At 45.4% G+C, this 22,580-nt stretch overlaps 1 protein-coding gene and 1 long non-coding RNA gene across 2 annotated transcripts; both read left to right on the top strand.

Annotated features, from left to right (window-relative positions):
- The first annotated feature begins 5,647 nt into the window (after nucleotides 1-5,647).
- Nucleotides 5,648-11,334, top strand: LOC149340382 (uncharacterized). Its single transcript, XR_016283862.1, has 3 exons — nucleotides 5,648-5,722; nucleotides 10,831-11,150; nucleotides 11,215-11,334. It is a non-coding gene; the product is annotated as an uncharacterized LOC149340382 (long non-coding RNA).
- A 9,206-nt stretch (nucleotides 11,335-20,540) lies between these two features.
- On the top strand, nucleotides 20,541-21,808 carry LOC149340381 (uncharacterized). Its single transcript, XM_089551115.1, has 3 exons — nucleotides 20,541-20,685; nucleotides 20,980-21,154; nucleotides 21,391-21,808. Exons 1-3 carry the CDS (start codon nucleotides 20,541-20,543, stop codon nucleotides 21,806-21,808), a joined length of 738 nt encoding a protein of 245 aa, XP_089407241.1.
- Nucleotides 21,809-22,580: the final 772 nt, after the last annotated feature.

Here is a 22,580-nt window from a genome sequence, read left to right as displayed (position 1 = left end):
TTATTTAAAATTATTCCATTTCATTATTGTTTCCGGCAGAAACGAACATTTATGAACATTAAGTCTTGGCACGTAGGAAACTGCAAAGGCATGATTTGTACGATATTACGCTCTCCGGTTGGACGCAAGTGCAAACTGAACTCATTGAATTCAGTGCGATAGAGCTGATGAAAATACTTAAGCCGAGGATTTTTCCGCGAAAAGCCAATGTAAGTAACTCATCTCATTAAGAAAGTTTTGTTACGGACTGCGTCCTTCGGTCAGAGGAAAATATAAACCTCGCTGCCAATCTCCGAACAATTTCAAGTTTGTCTACATGCTATCCTGATTTCAATCTCAAATTTTGCTTGCGCATTCCAGAGTTGGCCTTACTGTTGATTTCAATGCTTTTAACTATTAGCGAACGAAAGCTCATCACCTTAGTTCAATAGTGCTTTGCGGCTTGTCTTCACGGTGTCTTGAGTGTTCGATAAGCGCTGTACCAACACGGATTGGCATTTTGACGGATGAGGTGTCACGTGGTGTTGTAACGTGCGTCGTCTCCTTGGGGAATCATCGCCCTTTTCAGAAATAAACACTTTCTGCAAAGACTATCATTGGAAAAAAATGGACAACCGACCAATTCGCCCACCGACTGCATCGGCCAAGAACTCTTCGTTGTAAATTACGACGCGATTTGTTGCTTCTTTACCCAAAAAAATTCACGAAAGGTTTGTTGTTTGGCACTCGAGTTTACCATTGGTCCAGTGCCCTTCACGCAAACTTTTGGGCCTCGCGGAATGCAGGAACAGTGCTTTCTGCCTCTTTGTTGCATCCACTTTCACGCTTCGCCGCTGTTCGCTTCACGGCCTCGATAGCACGCGAAGCCGCTCGTCAGCCCGCAATGTAAATCGAAAGAGATGCACGCACAGTGGCAGTCCCGTTGTGCGCGTACACGCCGCCACAAGTGCGTGCACAGCAGCTGCGCACTAGCGCGTTTCCTTGACTCTTCGCTTCTCGACTGCATTTCGAAGCCAAGGCTGGCTAGCCGGAACTAGCCTTCTTCTTCCGCGTGGCTCTTTTTTTTTCAATTTGTTTTTGTTCCCTAATTGTGGCTGTGTGCTTAGCGTGAGCACTCTTCGCGCTTCGCCAGAGGTAGCCTTGCCTGTCCAGGATGCGAGCAGGCAAGGTGTTTTAGGCCCCCACAGAATCTTGGTATAGTGAACAATAACGGTAGGCATCAGATTGACTCTGAACACCACACCGCAACGAGGTGAATGACTGCAGTGAGTCGCGTATATTCTGTAAAAGCATCGTTCGTTTTATGGGGTATACCCGCTTCTCAAGCCTGGAGCTCTGAAAAAATCCCATGAGGCACTCTTAGCTCTACGGTGCTTTCAGTTTACCGGCACTTTAAGACTAAAGTAAATGCGGGGATGCTTATGGAACGGATTTTGGTACCTGCGGGCAACACAGCATTTTTTTTTTTTCAGGATTCGAGCAAGCATCCTCGATTTGAGGCTTGCCTTTGCTATATGTATAAGGAGGAAACGTTTAAAAAATGCGGCATCTAGAATTTGCAATGAAGTCATTGTTTTAATAGGCTACTTCTGCCTCAGCTGCATTGTACTACACAAAAACGGCATAAGCGTGCCTTTTTTTGCGTAGGATTTTGATATTACTCGTGCCTCAAGGAAACTACCTTCTTACTTGCTCAAATTGGCACTTGATCCTGCGCCTTGTCATTTTTAGCTGCACGCACCACATGACACCATCAACCCGGTTCACTTACTACGTACTTCGTTAGAACTGACGCATTTAAATTTTCTTTTTTTCTGTGTAACATAGGCGAGTGAAATTCGGCACAATGACTGTCAGCGCATAGTCCCTCTGGAAAGTTTCCTTGGTTGTTCTTTTTACTTGTTGCCCTTGAATCTGTAATCTGTATATTGTTCACAATGATAATGCTGATGTATTTTGCCAAAAGTTGAACGTTTTTTCGCCCAAGAAAATGAGGCTACCTGACCGTGACTGTTACCGCCTGTTCCATTGTGTTTTTATATGTGTTTGTTCGTGTTTTCGCTTCTTATTGTGCTATTCATATGCACGTGTGACTTGACCTACTCCTGTATGAGCCTGAAGAAGGCTTACAGTATTACTAAATAAATAAATAATAAATAAAATCTACATCTCTATTTGTTCTGATTGGATCTGAAACATTACCTGCAGTATGAAATAAATAAAATAAATAAAACTCCAATTATGGCACAGTCACGGCAGGCTTACTCTCGACCTTTCCTTTAAGGCGTGCTTTGCTACCAATGCAAGCTGTCAATCCGCTTGTGAAGGCATCCAGCCCAACGCTACTGCGTGACTCCTCATGCTGAGCTGAACACGAACCATGCGGCATCCTTGCGCAGCCTTCCAGCACCGGGTTTTGTACCTACTAGCGAATCCTGTCAGACCCGTCAAATAGACCTCAAATGCCGGGTTCTCAGTGATCTATGCAATAAGGCTCACTACAACTGCGTCTTTGTCATGCTGGGAAAAGTTTCCTGCAGTGAAACATGCGCCCTTGTCGGTTCCCCACATCGCAAAGTTACTTTCCAGTGCCTGCATTCTTTTCCAATGAGGTAACGCTCACCAGAGAGCGAACCTTGGCCGACTGAACGAAGAAGGAGTCGATGACGTCTGCTGCCATGACGGAGGCTTTAGGCCGGCCCGCATCGTTAGGGTCGAAGCTCTGTAGGCCTCACGTAGCGAGTGGGGCCCCATCAACAGAGTGCAGCTGCCCTAAACATCCCTGTCGTCTGAAAAGTAAACAGATGAAACAAGAACATAAAGAGCACCATGTTGCGAAGTATATAAAGTTTGAACTCGGAGAACTGCCAATGCTTACCCTTATTATGTGTATGCTTATTTTGCAAAGGTTGTTTTTCTTTTTTTTCTTTTTTTCGCCCAGACCTGCCTCGGATAACAAACCCCACGACAGGGGTTGCTTGCCATTATTTTTTATGTCTCAGATGACAGTTTGCAATAGTAGAGGGGTGATCGAATTAATAAGAAACGTAGTGGTTACAAAACACATCCCGTGATGATTGTTCTCGGAAGCCTTCCTCACCACGTCGCTGCATACGCACTTTCTTCTATTCGCTCGAAACCTACGAACTCCAGAAAATGTCACTGTTGAAAAACCCAGCAGAAGATAAACATGACATTTATGTGACATATGCCTAAAACTGCATCGACTTCTTTTTTAGTCACCAGTTCGAATCATCAGTAATGTTTTTCTTAATACCATCTGTTACGGGTCATGTGGAAACTTTTGCTGCTAACATTTTGAAGCACCCGCACCTCCAATAAGCGCTGTTTAATGTGCAATGGTTCTAAACAAGTCCAGGAATATTCTTTGCTAAACCAGCGGGAAAGAGATGATATTGACAGGGTGTTGTTCATTAAATATTTATTCATTTATTTATGTATACTTTATTTGCTTGCTTATTTATTTATATGTTTATTTATTTACATATAAATTTATTTACATTTAACGGGACTGATTACATACTGAAGTGATTAGGTCACAGGAATAAATGTGAATTGAACGAAAGGAAAAGGCCCAGAAAAAATCAACGCACTAAGCTCGGTAATCTATTCGCAAATACACCGTGGGGCTGTGCACCAAGGGAATCATCTAGTGAATTCCGGCGTTCTATGGTGCGAGTAATTGTCAATAAGAATCTATTGATACCTTTAGAGGAACTAAATTGAGCGAGAGACAGAGAGAAAGGAACTTTAATGAGAAGAAAAGGTGGAGAGGTCGGCCGGTGGTAACATGGCCCTGGCCTGCTACTGCGTCGCTTGCGGGGTGTAGAAGTATTGGTAAATTCAATTGGTGCTAGTATGGATATGTTGCCGTGGACTATTTTGTGGAAAAGGATGATGAGATCGCGCATGCGCGTGTGAGTAAGAGAAGGAAGTGTTAAATGGCTGGTGTAAGCCGGCATATCGTCACAGGCTTTAGGCAATGCATTTGGACAAAGTGCAGCGCAACAAAACGATTTCTATACAGTATTCGCTTTCTTTACATGTTTGCAACTTTTATGAACTAACCAAACGCAGCTGCCAAAACGTACTAGTCCTACGAGCGATTGAACTAAATCTATAGCACCGATGGATTTGATGTTTATTAGCTGCGATAAGCATCTGCAGCGTGTGACGTCATTTCTCGCCCCGAGTATCAGCTTTTTTACGATGCAGCACGTCTGAGACATTTGATCACAGTACTATGATGACACAGTTGATGAATATCTTACGGCTTTATCATCTATCCTCTTTCCCGAGCATCATTTGTTATTGAATGGCACGCAGCTCGACGTGCCCGTTTGATGCCAGACGGCTTTATTTCATTTTATCTTATTTTGTTTTATATTGGCGTGTCACTCGCGATTCGGGACATCCCGTGAAAAGACCGCCGAGGCGCACTGTATGCATAATTTACTCCGTTCCGGCCCCAGCGACGCCGACAGGTCGCTCTGATTTCTTCAACCCACTCACGATTCTAATTTCGCATGCAAGGCCTCGTGTCCCTCTCTTATTTTTAACAGCGACCCACCCCGTGCTACTGGCGATTAGCATATTTACGGTCTTCTCGACAGTCTAGACTGTTGCCTCGGCCTAAAATTTAAAAAAAAAACAACATAAAAGGTGGGTAATGGAGCTAAAACCGAGGAGGTAAGCGCGATGAGCAGGAGTATGTTATGAAAGAAAGAGATGGAAGGATAGGCCTGCCTGACACGGGCTACAGATGAGAAGAGCAGAGCAGCAGGTTTGCTCCGAGCCGGTCTTCAAAGAAACGCCGCTTCCTCACCGCTCAACCACGCATGCATTCGAGTCACTCACGAGCCAAGACGAGAGAAGCGCCGACGATGCATAAACGAAGCCACGGAAACAAAACGGAGTGCTCGCTTGCTCCGCGGACAATTCCCGTCGTCGCCCGATCGGCTCACGAGCGACCAGGGCCCTCTCTGCCTTTTACATTTAATATTTCCCACGACTGCAGCCCGCGGTCGGTTCGCAGCATAAAAACGCGGAGACGCGGCGGCCGCCGAAGCAAAGACAGCGACCCTGCTGCGATGCTGTCATCGACGTGCACGCGGAGCTACGGCACAGGAGAACGACTCGCCGCCGAAGCAGCTCACGCATACATCAGCGTCACTCTGATGGCGGTGACAGCACCTCTTCCGGGTCCTCCCGGTACTTTGTTTTTGTCGTTGATGCTCAATCCGGTCCGCGTATAGCTAGCAGAGCGTAGCTCCGGAAGGGGCCCGCCTAAACCTACGCTTCCGACCGACGTTGTGCCGCAGGAACGACAACTGTGTTTGTGGATCACTCACTCATCAGTGCATTCGGAGGAAACAAGGCAAAACAAAAAGAACAGGGTAGGAGGAGGAGGAGGAAAGGGATGAAGCTATGCGCACGAACGCTGCCTGCGGAATCAGCGCCCCTACGCGGCCTGAGCCTCCCTCTCCTGATCAGACTCCCCGTCGTTCAGCTTCACTTTCGCTTCCGCCGAAGTTGTCCCAGCATCGCTCTATTTCGTCTCTCCGTTTTCTGCCACGTGACTGCACACGTCACGTGATAAAACAGCGGCGTCGTTTGGGAGAAGGTTTCTCGCTCCGGATCGTTCAGTCGATAAGGATCTCCGTAGAGTGCGGTCCGGAACGACAACATGGGACGGATTGGAGTAAGTGCGGACTCTCCCCGGCAGCCGATTATGCATGCGGCGTAGCCCATCGTAGAGCGCTGCACTGCACCATGGCATGTTCCTTGCACACCTGGCAAAGTTTCCACCCGTGGCACACCTCTTCCCAACGCACTTTTGGCACCTGCTTTGGAGCAGATTCTTCCGCGCCTAGTGTTACGGTATCATTTTTTTGTGTGTGATTCTCCAGCGGCTGTTGGTGTTCTGTACAGCTGGGCGCGAAATTAAGTGTCACAGTTTAGCCCTGGCGGTAACATCACGATGATAACGAATTCTAATTGCGCCTTGTATGGTTTAATGTCCCGAGGCAACACATGAGCAATGAGGGGTACTGTAGTGCAGACCTCTGGATTAATTTAGATACCCTAGGGTTCATTAACACGCACTGGCATTGCACGGCAGATGGGTGCTTTCGTATTTCGCCTTCATTTGAATGCGGCTGCCACGGTGAGATCGAACCCACTACTTTGGGATCACCAGCCAAACGGCCAATCAGCTGAGACACCACAGCGAGTAGAAAAAAATGACGCGCACAGCATGTTAATGACCATGCATAAAGAACCCAATCCTCTCTGACACTGAGACATCATGGCACATCCTAGAGAGCATTCAGATATCTGCCTAAAATTCACATAAAAGTGACGTCCTGCGGCTCATATTAGAATTCTTATGAGTATACCCGTCCTGTTCATCGAAAGCCGAACACGTCGTCTCAACCTGCGGTACTGTGCAGGACTTCCAAATGCAACGACCGCTTTGGACGCACAAAAAGATGTGGAGGCATACTTTTTTCTTGTTACTGGGCACTAGCGATATCGGTTAGAGCACTGAGCACACGGCGGTAGTTTTTTTATTTAATTTTGAGAAGCTGAGCCATTACGGTCGCTCATGTCGCTGTGAAACAAACTATTTGAGTTCATTCTATAAGCCTGACTGAACTTCCAGCTTGAGCAGATAAGCACCTTCCAGCTCGAGATGTATTATTTCGAAGAAATAATATCGCTGCCGCACGTCATACAGCGGCAGTCTCAGGATAGCCATGCAGATGGTAAAGCCGCTCAGGCAGCTTCTGCACCTAACAGTTTTTGAGAGGTGTTTTGTCGCCTATTTCTAGTTCTTCGCGGCCGGTACATTATCTCAGGTAAGTTTAAGACGTATACGCACGAACAGTTAAAAATCACGTTGAGTTGTTTGTTGCTGCCACACAGAAGCACATGGGTTCGATGGAATTACTGCCATTCTCGTCGACTAGACCATTCTGTACCCTTTCCCGACTCTCAAGTGTAGTCAGGGAGGTAAGGCTTCGGTCTAAATATGATTCACCCAATGATGAACGAAGACAAACTACCCCAAAGAGACAAAGACTTGCGGAATAGCGTGCTCACCTAAAGACAAATGCTATTCAAACCCTCCTCATAAAGCATAGCTGCCAATTATTGCTACCAAAGATTCATTCAAAATAATATGTTGTCATGCAGAAACAGAGAATACAGCTGGCGCCAGCAAACAGTGGATCGAAATAATTCTTAAAGTACATCACACGTTGTATTTATGAGTGACTGGTCAGCAGTTTTGCTGCCACAGCTGGGTATTCAAACTGCCCGGAGGAAGGCCAGCATCCCACGAAGCGTTCTTAGTTGTGAAATGTTTGGGGAATTTGGACCCCGATTCGGTGCAACAGTATCTTCCACTGCAGTTGTGAGAGCAATTTGTGAGACATACACTACCTTCCAGCCGTGACGAATCAATTCGTGCCGCCGTATCGTTGTGCCGGAGATAGAAAGTCCTCACCATGAAGCAGCGCTCGCGAACAGAGCGACCCGTCATACTATTGCATTCAAATATAACCAAAAGTCGAGTTGCATGGCTTCTCGTGAAAGGGCCATTTTCACTCTCGGTCATTGACGAGAACCGCTCTCTACATAGACATGTAAGAAAATATGACCTGTGGAAATATATCTACTGTAAAGCGATCTAGCTAGAATTAATTCTCACTGGCGGTGATAGCGAATGAGCACCTATACTTTGCCCACTTCCAACGTGCAGTGCTGCAGCATAGAATACAAATGATTTGCAATGCGACATGCAGAATAAACTATAAAGTATATGGAATGAGGACTAGCACTTTTGGCTTGTTTCGAGGAGCTTCACAAGGCGTGGAAACAAGGCACACAAAAGGTAGCAGGAAATTTTACGACACGAGTCCTACTCCCCTTTCATATCGCTAACACAGTTCAGTCGATTTCTCTCGGTAAAAGTACGAAGTGTTAATGTGATATGCACAGTAGAGAAAGAGAGAGAGAAAGAAGAGCGGAAAGGCAGGGAGGTGACTCAGCGACGCCCAGTATGCTACCCTACACGTGGGAAGGGAGTAAAGCCATAAAGCTCCAGTACTTGGTATCCCATCGCCGTTCTGTTCAATTGGAATAAAGTCACCAGCCGCTCCGATCGAGTTTCCATTCCTGTGTGCTTAATGTAATGACCGTGGTAATGACGCATCGATTATTTTTGTCTGTATGCTCTTTCCTTTCCTGTCGGGGGTAAGTGTGGGGGGGTTGGGGGGGGGGGGGGGGGGGGGTGCGGAGTGGAAATGGTCACCGCGGGGTCGACGTATTGCACTTACTTCCCCGATGATGATGATGATGATGATGTCCACAGGCTTAATGGCACATACCCACGGCGGGGGATTGGCCAGGGTGCATAGCGAACCATTCAATAAGCTTCCACGTCTCACGCTTTCTCTTCTTCGTGATGCGGACTAGTTTGGGGCCAAATCGAGGAAGAAGAGCAATGATACGAAGAGTTGTCTTGCGCTCGCAGTCGTTGATGGGGCGTGTTATAAAAACATTCACCTAATTTGAGGCTAAGACATGTACCATGGCCAACGTAAGAGCAGTTGTGAATGTTGCCAGTTTATAGCTCTTTACCAGTTAAGTAAAATGAATGCGAACCACGCTTGGATGCTTGGATGCAGCATACAGGGACGCACACGGGCACAAAAACTTGACACATGCACAGTCTCTAATTGCAGAGCTTTTATAACACTTCCGGCCTCGATGAGTCAGTAGCTTTGGAGGTCGGTTGCTGTTTCCAAGGTCACGGGTTCGATTTCAGCCGTGGCGCCACCGTATTCGGTGGAAGCTAAACACAAATAACGTTCATGTGCTTTTCGGTGTCAGTGCACGTTAAATAACTACAGGTGTTCTAAAATAATCGGGAGCCCTCCACTCTGGCGTTCCTCATATCTATAGCTCATGCGTCGCTTAGCAAAAATACACTTAGAGGAAACACTTGCACACTTGCGCGGGAGGCTTGTCTCTCTTGAGAAATGCAAAATGCTGCAAGTTATTCATTCCTCAGGAATGCTCACCTGCTTACTTGTTGCCTCATGGCTTTATCTACGCAACCACTCACTTCCGAGGCCATTGTCACAGGTTACATAATGCCCCACTTTTTCGAATAATCGCTCATGGGGACTTCCTGTCTTTCCGACTACATGATAACGCTACATTCTATGTTTACTGCATATATTATCCCTTGAGCGCGACTGCTAGGCGGCCTCTTCGTGCAGAAAAAAATCGTCAATTTCGCGGCATCAACGGCAGTTTCGACTGATAAGAACAGGGACGCCCTAGCAGCCTGGTTCCTTCTTCGCGCCGCGTATAATAAAGCGTCATCGCCACGCAAGCAGCCGTCGATGCGCGGCCGATTTAGAGATCGGTGACCGACTTGCGGCTCCGCCGACAGGGAATAATTATCGCGTCATATAATCTGTCGATGGCGAGCTTCCCCTCGGCAATTCGATAAGGGGCGGCGACCACAGAAGCCGCTGGGCCGACTAACGTTTCCGCGACTCTGCTTCCGCGGGCTTCTTGTTGCCACCATCGATAGTGCGTGTGCGTGCGTACGCAGTATTATGGCGGGTCTGCGTTTGTCATCTTCTTATGGGAGGCTACGTATACCACCCTGTTTATGCTTTCACGGGACTGATCGCTCGTTATATCACTGACCGCGCCACGACTTTAATATTAACGATGCTGCATAACGTCTCGCTTACTGTGCGCGTTCGTTCACGAGAGAAATGCTAAAGGTAACCGACGATCTCTGGCCATAAGGAAGGGCTGACGTTATCGCGCTCGCGCTCGGGAAGCTTGCGAGTATGGTGCGAATAACAATACTTAACGTATTACGACCCAAACCGATGTAGTTACGAACGTGCGCGACGGTACCTAGGCAGCGGTGTGAAAACAAACATTGATGGCGTTTCGGTTTTATTATTCCTAGGAAGACCGCCTCCTTATTTCCACAAGCTTCCGTAAAGCCTGGTTTTCCTGGGCGCGGTTTTACATGGACAGCTATAAGAGGAGATCTTTTTGCAGGGTAAACAATGTCGATAATATGATATTTCGAGCGAAAAAGTTGTATGATGCCATGATGCCGTGAGGGAGGTGCCGGTATATGGCTGCCACGGGAAGAACCCATAGGGTGGTGACCGTGGACCGGAGGAGATTTTGACTCGGTCGGAAAAATGCACAGCTGCGAGGGGTGGTTGCTAGAGGAAAAACCCGGCGGAAGTCTGCCGTTGAACGTGGAGAGTGAGGAGGAAAGTGAGCTGAGAAGAGGAGCTTTGATAGCAAGGCGACGCGCCGGATGCAGCTCTTCCGTTGGAGTGATTGTGTGCGAGCCACCTCCAGAACCTATCAAGTGTCGACGGATACTGCAGTTCAGGCATGGAATAGAAGACGAAGTGTGCATGGAAGTGAAGTGTCAAGACTTGCAGAGGAGTCTTAAGTGTCCAATAAAGGCGGATGCCAAGAAATATTTTGGTGCGTCGTTTCACGCAAACGGGAATGATGCTGAAATGCTACTAATGTTCGTCCGATCGGCCCACTGATCGTACGTCAGTTTTTTTCGACTTATTTTCCTGCACCGAACCAAGAAAAGCTGTACTAATCGAATACAACCGGCTGCTTTTGCAGTATCCGTGTTGCACTCAAATTGTTATTGTTCGTCTTTCTTTTCTGCTGATTGTTTTTAATACGGAAAATTTCCAACACTGACATAAATTTCTTTATTTTTTTACCGCACAGTTCGTCTGGCTGTTTCTGTTTCTGGCTTCTGCAACAGCCAGCTATCCACGGAGTTATGGCTACCATGGATACGGATACGGATACCCGTTCCCATACTACGGCCTCGGTTACGGAAGATACGGCCTCGGAGGCTACGGCCTGGGCGGCTATGGCCTGGGAGGCTACGGGCTCGGGCATGGGCTCGGATATGGCCTCGGATTTCCCAAGATTTGGGGCTGACAACGTACAAGGTGAGGAAGCTCTGCGAACAGAAAAGAAAAGCTTAAACAAGCAAGACAAAGGAGGCCGAACATACCACGATATAAGACTGCATAAACCAGGTAAGATAAACTAATTACGCACTTTATGTGTTCTATGCGCCAATTTCCCCATTTCGCATTACAGGTCCTTCCAGCCAAAAGCCCGAGTCCACGCTTTTGAAACTACGGGCGAGCCTGCCTGGAACGTTGCCGTGTACAAAAGATACTTTGGACGTTTCGAGTAAATAAAAAATAAGTTGTTCTACATGGGTCCGTTGCACTACCCAGGAGTAAGAAAATATACGTGAGAAAAAAACAGCGTTTTGAGCCTTCAGATTTGCCCCTTGTATGCTCCATAAGTTTCCCTAAATTGTATCTTACTCTTCAACCTACACAAGTATACAGCGTCTAACTGAAGCGGCTCCACGGCATGTCTCAAGTCTCTAATAGACCGGTTTTAAAAATGTGCCGTGCAAAATTTTTGTTCTAGGGGAAGAAAAAAGCACCTATAAGGTGTACATAAGAGGACACAACGTCAAGTGCTCAAAAGATCAACATGGTAAAGCAAACTAATCGCATACATGGTGGGTTCTGAGCGCCGGTTGTGGCCTGTTTTATATTACAGGAGCTTACTGCGAGGAGCCCGAGGGTCTTAGTTTTAAAACACCGAACGACCTGGAAATGAGAGAGCGTTGAGACGACAACACGATGACCGAACACTAACGGTGGTGTCGTGCAGCTTCGAAAACATGCACCGACAGCGAGATAAACACCAGCACAGAGTGTAGAGAAGCCCGCCTGGTTCAGCCCGCTCGGCGTTGAGACAGCCCAGTAGTGCGCCTGTTTTGCTTTATGTCAGTCTTATTATCCGTCTCTGTTCACTTGGGGTTACCGCTCACTTTTGTTGGGTGTAGCTTCTGCCGCTCATTTACACGAACGTCTCTTCACCAGTAAGAGCAAAGAGCGTATCACCAGGGGGTTCGCGGAATCAAAACAGATTTGTAATTTCGGGACAGCCTGTATCAGCAGCGCTTCTATCTCCCTATCCGACAACGAGCGGACTTATCTGCGCATGTGTCATTGATGACTGCGGGTTGTTCAGTTCGCATATAGTTTTTGGAAGTTCAGCGCCATCCATTTTCGAGTCGTCTCTGTCTGTGCGTTTCCTGAGCTGCCTTTCTTCAATCATGTACCAACACGCCCAGTTAGCCACCTTAATATTCACCAGCGTTGCTAATGGAGGTAGGATCACAGTTCTCGGCCCTTTGACACGAGAAGAGCCCATTACGAAAATATTTACCGCTTTGCGTGCTCCAAGGGCCAGTGAAATAGAAGGTGGTAAGCTTTGCGACAATTCAGTTTAATAAATTCTGTATTGTGACCCCTTGGTGCAAGCTGGAATAGTTTGCTTCGTGTAACTGAGTAACTTTACATTCGTCAGTAACATTTAATGCAGGTAAAGATATGAAAACATTTCCTTCAGATAACTGTAGAATGTGATGGAGACCAACTGGACAACAGCTGGAAAGGCACCTCTCCTATAGGCACCTCTCCTATCCCCGGTGGCACGTGGCGACGTGTGAACGGAAGTTATCACCGTAAGTATTTCGATAGATCACAGAAAGCAAGAAATGTAAGCAGCATGTTATGAGCCAGCCAAATGACTACTTCCTGCAGGAGAGCTTCGCCGCGAAAATAAAGATCAACTGGAACCCTTCCTTACATACTTTCTTGGTTTTGCCGTAAAAATGTTTCTTAATAGCGCTGTTACGTGGCTGATGAGATAGAAGAGCCGATAAGCATCACTGCGTGAGTTTTCCGATGCTGGCGATGCAGAAAGAGCATGGGACAGGACGGTTCCGCGCTGTGGTGGAACGCTTGCACGACCGTAACAGCGCAGTACTTGAAAGACGCCCAGTCTATATTTCTAAAATAAAAAAGGTTATTTTCGGCGCTCTTTGTTATGCCTAACGGGCACATTTCAAACATATTACTGCCTATACAATTTTGAGCCTAAAACGGCATTCATGTACAATGAATATTGTTTTGTTGTCCACGGAGATGGAGGGAGAGTGATATGACGATTTCGTTCGAATTGGTTTGGTTTGGTTTATGGGGTTTAACGTCCCAAAGCGACTAAGGCTATGAGAGACGCCGTAGTGGAGGGCTCCGGAAATTTCGACCACCTGGGGTTCTTTAACGTGCACTGACATCGCACAGTACACGGGCCTCGAATTTCTCCTCCAAAGAAATTCAGCCGCCGCGGCCGGGATCGAACCCACGTCTTTCGGGCCAGCAGCCGAGCACCATAGCCACTGAGCCACCGCGGCGGCGTTCGAATTCCATTTTATTCTGATTCCTGTATAACTTTCATGGCCCCGTGTCCTCACTGACATTGGAATCAATCGAACAGGTGGACGGAATGGCAAGAATATAGTAGAAATGGAGGAAAAGAACTGCAATTTAGCAGAGCTACATTCATTGCATTCCTTCCATCCACGAAAAAGACTAAATATATTATTTTTCATCCACGGAACAAACCCATACACCACTTGTCGTCAATAAGGTTTCACGACGACATCATAGAGCGAGTCTCTACACATAGTTTCCTCGGTGTTGTGTTTCAAGAAAATCTGAACTGGTCACCTCATGTACAAAAAATCCGATGCGAAATATCAAGATCTATTGGAATTCTATGCAGATTTAGAGATTTACTACCCAGCTAGTTAAAATAGCAATTCTATTACACTCTCATCCATTCACGGCTTTATTACTGCTTGATCATTTGGGGAACCACTACACAGAGCAATATGGTTAGTTTGCTTACTCTCCAAAAAAGAATTGTACGCCTTATTGAAAATGTTCCACTCAAGAGTCACACTGCACTTCTTTTCAGGAAACATCAAATACTAACCGTGAATAACGTAATGAAGAAAAGTTAGCTATGGTTATCTACGAAAATTTAAAATGCGATCCGTATACTTTCACTCAACAATATATCTCCAGGCAGCACAATTATGATTTCCGCCACACAATATACCAAAAAGAAATAATGCGCACGAACTATGGTTCACAGAAACTAACCAACCAAATTGCAGATCTCTTAAATCACCATCCCATAATTATATCTATCATAAATGAAAGCAAGTCTGTAAGTACATTCAAAAAGAGTATTCACAAGTATGTATTGTCTCTACATGAAACATCTTGTAATGTCCAAAGTGCTTGTTTTTAAAAGTTTTGTCTGCAGTTCATATGTTTACGGTAACTTGAAATGTACAGTACGTCCTTTATGTAGCGAATATGTATTCCACATTGTATTCTTTGCATTGAAACTTTCCTTCTTGTCATGCTGTATATGATGTGTCACACGTTGCAGGAGGTTGACACCTAGTCAGGCATGCTGTTGCCTCTTTGTCAACCTCCTTGACAACTGTATCGTTGTCAAAATAAACTTCAACCTTCAACCTTCCCTGCTTACGAAATAATTGAGAGCACAAGGCTATATTTGCTATAATTGACAAGGTGCTGTAAATTGCTCCAAGAAGACAGTGTGCGGAAAAAGGTAGCCTGGTTGTTTTGGCTTTTCACCTGTACGGGCTATTATATACGGGTATTTAAATTCATGTTTAAAGAGCCCAGAGCAGGTAAAATATGAGCACTGAAAACCATAAAATGGCGCCGTTTGACGAGTTAAAACTGAAGCGACAGTGACTGGAAAACTTTTCTAGCTTCTGTTCTGCGAACCACCATGAAAAATTGACGATAGCCAGATCTTGCTTACCTGGTTTTGTCATTCACCCGTTGTACAAAAGACTTCATCGTGGATGCCATAGATTTTAAATTATCTTCAAAGCACGCGTCGACCAATTGCCGTTTCGCTTTTACGCCGGCCATTTTCAAACTTCAGAGGGCAATTTTTTCTTGTCATTTGTTTACTTCTTTTACGCCTTCAAGAAAACTATATGGATCGCGTGATGTGCCTCCATCGACAAACAAGCGTGAGTTTGTCATGAAATTCCAAAACAAGCCCGATTCTGCATAGGCTGGCCCCAGGGAGCATTCCCGCGTAACGCCGCCATATTGAGCCCAATTAAAGCGCCCCCTCTTGGTCGAAAACATCGCCAATATCTTTATGGCTCATATATACAGTGCACTTATTGTAAGCTCCTGATAAAGGGTAATGTAATCAAGAAGGTCTGACCTGTCTGTGAAATTGTGAGAGATATGGTATGGATATGGTATGAATAATACCATAGATATAGAATATACCATACCATAGAATACCATACATAGAATAGATATAGTATGAATAACCAACTAGCCCAGCACCATGTTTTTATGGTATGGTTGCCATAACTATGATTCCGCTTCAAGTGGTCTGCCCACTGTCACAGCCCATTTCATTATGCGCCACAGGTAGGAAGGAAGGCTCTCCCCCTCACTATCTGAGCTTCATGGTGATAAGTGTTGCCGAACTCTCGTGCTTTCGGAATAGGAGTCTTTGGCTGATGGCGCAGCCAATAGTAACATTGGGGCATAGGCGTCGTCTGCTTCATGGTCGGCTGCGCATGCTCAAGCTGAGACAGCGACCAACTAGCAAGGGGGAGCCCTTACGTTCAGCTGCCAAAAACGTCACGTCACGAACTCCAATAAATTCTTCCTTACCTCTATGCTATCTCATTATGAGGTCACGTGATACGACGGTGCCGTCATATTACAGCGTTCAATTCGAGCTGGAGCTTTCGTGGCTGTTTTATTGAACTACCTCATCGAGTTTGCGCAGTGGGACATCATGCAGAATTTGTGTGATGTTTCGACAATTTTTTCCCTACATTTTTAGTGACAGAGTGCTGTGTTGCAATGAACAGTCAAGAAAAATCTTACACAAGGCGACACTGCGTACACTTTGCGCCATCTGTCGAGAGTATGAGCAGTGGCATTTGTAAATCGTTCCTGAACGCGAACAGAGAGGGCAATAGTTCGGCAAAGTAAGCATTAAAGGAGCGCTGGTCGCTCAAAGTGCATTCGTTAAGCGAAGTCATTTCCGCGGTTGGAACTCCGAACTTGTAAATTCATACTCACAGCTACGATACAGTGTCTCCCAGCTAAATGAACCAATATTTTAAAGAACGCAGGAGTGTACCTATACGAGTGAAACAGATTGGTGACGGGAGACGCGCGACGTAGCCTAACCCCTTTCTTTTTATTCTTTGCAAGTGGTTATTTATGAGACTAATTAGTTAATACTTAGTATTGGCTTCTGTGAGTGTCAGAAGGAGAGCTGTGGACCACAGTTACAAAAAAAAAACTAGGTGTGGAAAGTACGACGACGTATCCCATACAGTGTTATTCTGGCACGTACGTAGAAGCCAATTATTGGTTTGTCAAGCGGCTTTCTAAGCCTGCCCTCGGTTACGTGACTTTACCTCCACCTTCACCGGACAGTTTTCACTGTTTCATGGTTTTGGTTTGGTTTATTAAAGATATAATATTATTTATTTATTCATTTATTACATCAAAGGCCCAGGTTGTGGGGCGTTACATGAGGGATGGGCGGATTACATGCAGATTATATAAAGATTACAGAGTACATAAAGATCAGGATACATAAAGATGACTGATTACATAAGGATGGCCTCAATCTTTTTCTTGAAGTCGATGCAGTTGACGATGAGTACGGCTTCCGGCGGCAGATCGTTCCAGTCCCGAGATGATATGACAAAGAAAGAACGGAAATGAGATGTAGTTCTTGCAGCGGGTGGATATACGGTCTTGATGTGGTTGTTGCGGCTAGAAGGACGATGAGCTGTTGATATGATAGACGATCCTAAAGGTGAATGATAGAACTTGTGGAAGAGGCATAGTCAAGATATTTTTCTTCTAGTTTCAAGGTTAGGCAAGGATGTTCTGGATTTTAAAAAGGACACGCTAGAATAGATTGTATGAACAAGGTTAGTAAAGGAGGTCCCGAAATGAAACTGTCCGCGGAACCTCCTGGAAAAAAAAAGAGGAGAGAATACACAGTTTGTACATAATTTGGCAGAAAGATATAATCAAAAAGTTTTTATTGGATGACACAAACAAAATGCATTCACAGATATTTGGGCCGACAGCAAATGAGGCTAGTCAGCGGTCCAATACAAAATAACATGTAGGTCAGCAATTACAAACACACTGAAGAAAAACTAATTTTATAGCCTTGCTTCGTTTCCCAGGAAATATCGATTGCATGTCAGTTTGAAATTCCTAACTTGTTTTATTTCAATTGGCAACGAGTTCCAAATTTTTGCTCCTGCAAATTCTATTCGTCTTTCCCGTACGCAATATGGCAAATAGGAAGATTAAAATTGCCATTACTGGCTTGTCTAGTCTTGCAGACGGGAATACTGAATGTACCAAGAGGTAAGGGGTAGTTGGTGTTTATAATATTATTAACCATGAGAGCTATTTTGTAGTCGCGTAAGGTAACGTAAGGTAAGGTAAGCGTAAGGTAACGACATGATTTGCATTGTGTCAAAAATGTTACTGCCAGAACTATACGAAGTAGGTAATCTCATTGTTTTCAAGACACGTTTCTGCAGTCTCAGCAATGGTGATAAATACGTTTTGTATGTGATTCCCCCATGATTCGCTGCAATAACTGAGATGACTGTGACATAATGAAAAATACACAGATCTAAAGATGGCACGGGGAATGTGCCGCCGTGGCTTTGCCAACGTAAAACAACCGTACAGAACCTTTTTACACACACTGTGCACCTGTTCCTTCCAAGACAAGTAGCAGTCAAACACCATCATCATCATCATAATCATCAGCCTGACTACGCCCACTGCAGGGCAAAGGCCTAAACACCCACTAAATATTTACAGGAAGACACATCGTCAAAAATATTGTTTTCAACACATATATAAAAAGGTCTTGATTCAATACACTTTTGTTTAGAACGAAAAATAGCATATTTAGTTTTTCAGTGCTTAAAGTTAGATGATTATTACGAAACCAAGTCGAAATACGCTGGAGTTCATTGTTTATAGCATTTTTCGTTGACTCAAATGAGTTGCCAGTAAAGATAAGTGCAGTGTCATCCGCATACATCAAAATTTGAGAACACTGCATTGCATTAGGGAGGTCATTTATAAAGAGTGAAAATAAAAGCGGTCCCAGAACTGAGCCCTGGGGTACATTCCACGTAATAGTTTGGTATGCAGACTTGTACTGTTTGAGGACAACTTGCCAAGATTAGAGTCAAGATTAGTAGTAAAAGTTATTTGGTTTCTTTATGAACAGTATCGAAACAATAGAAGAGCACTGAAAGACATTTGACAACCATTAAAATGTAACAGAGGTGTAGTACTGTGCGATGTACAATTACCGTGAAAAAATGATATGTATTTCATCATTTCGATATAGGTTTTTAGCAAGATTTGGAATGAACAAAGACAATAACATGGCTGAACAGCTTTCGGTAGGGATTTCCATATTGTAATTCAGATAAAAATGGCTGTCTTGTTTGTACAACTGAAGTTGACCTTGGGCAAAAGCTGGTTAATTATCTCGATAGAATTTCGTAGTGTTGGTGTAAGTGAGAAGTGGTTGGGCGAAGCTATATGTGGAGAAGTCCTTGTTACAAGCCAGGTAAATGAGTGAAGCGGTTTTTATTTGAAACGACTCCACAAAACTTTCACAGCGCTGAGATCTGAACGAGAATGCACGCGGGGATTTCCCTGTGAGATACCCCTTGCTTGAAACCCTTAGCAACGATTCATTATCTGGATTTCCTGTTTTTTGCACGCTTCAAGCCGTACAAAGAATGGTTGCTATAGTCGCATACAACTTAAGTCTGGAGTGAAGCTCCGCCCACATTCAGCCTAAGCGCCCAGAAATCCTACGCGACAAAAAAAGTAGTCCGCTGCTTAAACGCTTCTTGCTATCTGAACAAGAAGCTTATCACAAGAAAAAAATTATGAGCTCTAGAATATTGATGCGTGAATTGTTTGATATAGTCAAACATTAAAACGCTGATTACGTTTACTGTTGCGATTGACCAGCGGAGTAATACAGGACGCCGCGGACCGCGGACCAGAGTTAGCAACTGCTGTTTTTTTTTAGAAGTTGTATCCTACTATAAGGGTTTCGCGCAAGGGGTTTCCCAATGCCCACTAATCAACTCGTCGAACGGGAGGTCTAACGCTAAGTGTTAATTGGTAGGAATGCTGAACTTGAGCACAGGACAGTGAGCTTGATCACTGCGAACGTTTATTTCGCAAGTCGGGTCGTCGCCGGCGTCTATCCGATGGTGGTCCTCAGGGGCCGAACTTCTGGCGAAAGTACGGGGCGCTCTGCTGGTCTCCGCGCCGCTGTGCGGACACGGCGGTCGCCGTGGCCGCGTGGACGCCTCCTTGGGACGGCTCGGGTTTCCGCGCCCCAGCGCTGCCCGGTCGGTGAACCATGGACGCCTCCTTGTTGGCCTCGGAATCAGAGCTGTCGTTTACCGCGCTCTTGAATGCGCCGATCCTGCGCGTGTGTATGTCTGCAGGCGAAGTGAAGGGGAGTTCTTGAGATTTTTTTTTTCTCGAGAATAATATCGCTCGCGTATGTCAGTTTTCTCCACCTATACGCCAACAGAAAAATTTTAGTATCACTGCGACCAGCACCACTACTACGATGACGATTACTAGTATTATGCATTCGCTTGCGCATAGTATACCGAGATGGGGAACCACAGTAACCGGTTTTTGTTCTTCGAATTGAAAGAAAGCATTGATAAATGGCTGAACAAAATCCTCTCCTCTATCTCAGCATCGGGTGTCGTTTTCCGGACGCGAAAGCAACCTTTGTTCGTCTGACTATTTTAATGCGAAAGCATTACTAGTCCCATTATGAGAAGAGCCGGCGGCGTGTGTTAGTGTAGTGTACTCGCAGATGGTACAGAAAATCCCAGCGATTGCAAGAAAAACAGCGTGACGTCATCAAGAGGCCGTAGGGCGCACAGGGCACGCCCGGCACCGTCATTTCAAACAATCATATGCATGTCGTTCCTCTATATATAACCCCCCTCCCCCCGACAGGCTGACCTCGATATGGCGCCGGTTTTCCTGACTATATTTGTACAAAAATTCTGAGCAACCGATCGTCGTACAGTGTTCTGGGTGGCGTCATACCATTTATGATTGCACTGCATATAGCTTGCATGTGTTAAGGCTGAGCTGCATGCACGCGAAAACTCACGCGAACGCGACGGCGACACGCTTCGCGCGAACGGAAATGTATGTGTCCCTTGGCTCGTCGCTCGGATCTGCCGAAATAGAAAAATTCGCTAGTTCGCCCGGAAGTGCATGCGCGATCAGCCAATAGCATGAACGCTCAGCGTACGTCACTGCCGGTCATTTCGCGCGCTTTTTTTGTCTTGAAGCGCTGCGTTGAGATCGCCGTGTATTCGCGCTTCCAAACTACACCATACCCAAACGATGACGAACCAGAGCTTCAACGAGCGTCTTATTGATGCCGTCGAGTACGAGCAGGTCCTTTGGGACCTGCAGCACAGGCTCTACAAACATCGTGGCCACTCTGATGCGGCTTGGCGCCGAGTTTCAGAAGCCGTCGGTGCACCAGGTGAGCAGTTTTGTAAACAATTTCATTGAGTTGGTTTCATTGACTGCTAACTGCTTCCGTACGCAGACTGGATATTTACGAAGCGAAGGCGCTCATTTATGTCTCATGCATGTGGTGTTAGCTGTCGTCGAGCGATCGTTATCGTTCGCTAGAAAATGCGCGCTGCCGCGTAGCAGATTTGCCTGACAAGGAAAGCATGCATAGAGAACTAGAATTATACTATTTCACAGAAATACGGTACAGGCTTTTATCTTGTGGCGGGTTTAACGGCATGTGCTCTTCGTGCTTTCGCAGTTCCAGAGGTCAAAGCCCGGTGGAAAAACCTGCGGGACACGTTCCGCCGGGTCTTTAAAAATCGCGTCCGGGCAAGGAAGAGTGGGGCTGGGGTGGACGACGTGGAGGAAGAAGACACCACCTGGCCCTACTATGAGCGATTGTGTTTCCTTCGGGACACGATGCTCGGCAGGCCGTAAGTCAATTTCCCATGATTTTAGCAGATTTATTTCACTTCAACAGCACAAATATACACCAATGGTGTTTGCAGTCAACCAATGCTAAAAATTGTACCAAATGAATTCTATTTGTGTTTACTGTCTGAAATAAATCAAACAGACTATCCATGGTATTCAAGTGCATTTAAACTTGCAAAGGCATCATTTACTTGTTTGCAAGTGGAGTTTACACTCATCTTTTACATCACTGCAGAACCTCCGGTAACTTGGACCCCCTACCCCTCAATGTCGGGGCCAAGGATGTAGCAGAGGGTCTTGATGACCCTGAGCCAGCACAAAATGCCCAGCAGATTTTTGCTGAGATGTATACCGGGGAAAATATTATCTCTGTTTTAAGCCCTGGACCAAGCTCAACTCCACCAATAAGTGCAGGAGTTGAGCTTCTGCCTGAAGCACCCAGCTGCATTGAGCCCCGCAAAAAAAAAAGCAAAAAGGACAAATACGATGATGAAATTGACAAACTTGGAGATATTCTGAAAAAGGAACCGGATGAACTGGACCATTTCGGTTCTTTTATTCTGGCAAAAATGAGAACTGTTCCAAAAAGGTTGTGGAGCGAGATGCAGCTGGCAGTGTTTCAGACGGTAGCTCGTTTTAGCCAAGATGAATGAGTTAATAAACTTATCCTGTGCTCCACAGGATGAGTAAACTAGCTCATTCATCCTGTGCATGACCAGCTGGTGCAGGGATTTCTAACTTTTTTTGTGTAGGGGGGCAAGACTTCCTGTTTTTGTTATTTATTTTGGTGAGCATGAAATAGTTTTGTTCGTAGTTTTTCTTGATTTTAACTGTTTTCATGATATGAGTGGTGTCACTCGAATCTGCAATAATCATGACATCATTACTATATTTCTTTTTTTCAAAAATTGTTATAGCCAACTATACCACTATATACATATCTAACTCCTGTGAAAGATGTTTTTTTGTTTTATTGCGGTTTAACGTCCCGAAGCAACTCAGGCTATGAGGGACGCCGTAGTGAAGGGTTCTGGAAATTTCGACCACCTGGGGTTCTTTAATGTGCATTGACATCGCACAGTGCACGGGCCTCTAGGATTTCGCCTTCATCGAAATTCAGCCGCCGCAGCCGGGATTGTCATCCCCTTTAACATCTGTGTTGCTGTGATAACTTCATGCTGCTGCAATATTTGCAATTTTTTTGCCAATAATCAAGGTTCCTATCATTGTACATTTTAATTTAGTCACCGTTGTCACTTGGAGTCACAGTGATGATTTTCAGCTCTCACATCTCTATTTGTGTGCAATAAACGATGTACTTACAGTTTCCTTATTTTAGTAATGTGGATATAGTGACTAGTGTTGCAGTAACAAACACAAGCAACAGTCTGCTTACAAATTCATTTAATTCTATTAATTATAGGG

Source organism: Amblyomma mixtum, chromosome 6, assembly GCF_055824585.1.
Source record: "Amblyomma mixtum isolate Tamu chromosome 6, ASM5582458v1, whole genome shotgun sequence".
In the NCBI taxonomy this organism is placed as follows: domain Eukaryota; kingdom Metazoa; phylum Arthropoda; class Arachnida; order Ixodida; family Ixodidae; genus Amblyomma; species Amblyomma mixtum.
This window is presented reverse-complemented; position numbering and strand designations above follow the sequence as displayed.